This window comes from Eurypyga helias, unplaced genomic scaffold, assembly GCF_000690775.1.
Source record: "Eurypyga helias isolate BGI_N326 unplaced genomic scaffold, ASM69077v1 scaffold32653, whole genome shotgun sequence".
Classification (NCBI taxonomy): domain Eukaryota; kingdom Metazoa; phylum Chordata; class Aves; order Eurypygiformes; family Eurypygidae; genus Eurypyga; species Eurypyga helias.
In genome coordinates this window covers 21,493-22,144 of record NW_010243596.1, presented here as the reverse complement: position 1 = coordinate 22,144, position 652 = coordinate 21,493, and the positions used below count along the sequence as shown (strand labels likewise).

The 652-nt window shown below is 49.2% G+C and overlaps 1 protein-coding gene across 1 annotated transcript in view; it reads right to left on the bottom strand.

Annotated features, from left to right (window-relative positions):
• Positions 1 to 652, bottom strand: part of LOC104508023 (sodium/potassium-transporting ATPase subunit alpha-1) — an 18,772-nt gene that overhangs the window by 2,811 nt on the left and 15,309 nt on the right. The window contains exon 18 of the mRNA XM_010149492.1: positions 49 to 194. Coding sequence (XP_010147794.1) covers positions 49 to 194 — 146 coding nt within the window. The remainder of the gene's footprint in view (positions 1 to 48; positions 195 to 652) is intronic.

The following is a 652-nucleotide window of genomic DNA, read 5'->3' as shown; positions in this document are numbered from 1 at the left end:
CCAATTTCAGCAGGCATCTGTATTTGGGCTGGCAGCCTCAAAACTTACCCATTGCTGCCCATAGCTGTCTTCCACATCGTTAATCCATCGGTCATCCCACTGAACTCTGATCCCTAACAAGCCAGAAGGCCAGAACCCATTCTCTGCCAAGATCACAAAATAGGTGAAGAAACCTCCAAGGGCCTGGATCATACCTGAACAGGTCAGAAAGGATGATAAAAGCTGATGAAGCTACTGCACAGTACAATTCCAACAGAAAGCAGTTCACAGGAGACCCTAACCCCCTAAAAAATTACTCCTTGTGGGGCTCAGTCTCCCAGGCAGCAGCTACAGAAATAGTCCACACTACCATCACACTCGTGTGCGAGCCTTTTGCCCAGTAGCTCCTGCTCCTCACTCTGCAGAGTTCTGTTCTGCCCTGTGCTGTGATGGCACAGTACTCCAGGACACAAGATAAAACTCCCTTTGTACACTCATTAAGCCTTTCCCAGCCCCAGCCCTTGCGAAATACAGTCGAGAAGGTTCCCAAGGTCTGCTGCAATCAAGCATGAGCTCCTGTCCTGTGAACTGGGCACGTCTCCGTAGCTGCCTTTAATCAAGGCTCCTAATACTGTGTGTTTAGGGATACGCTGGAGAGAATCCTTTACTTCTA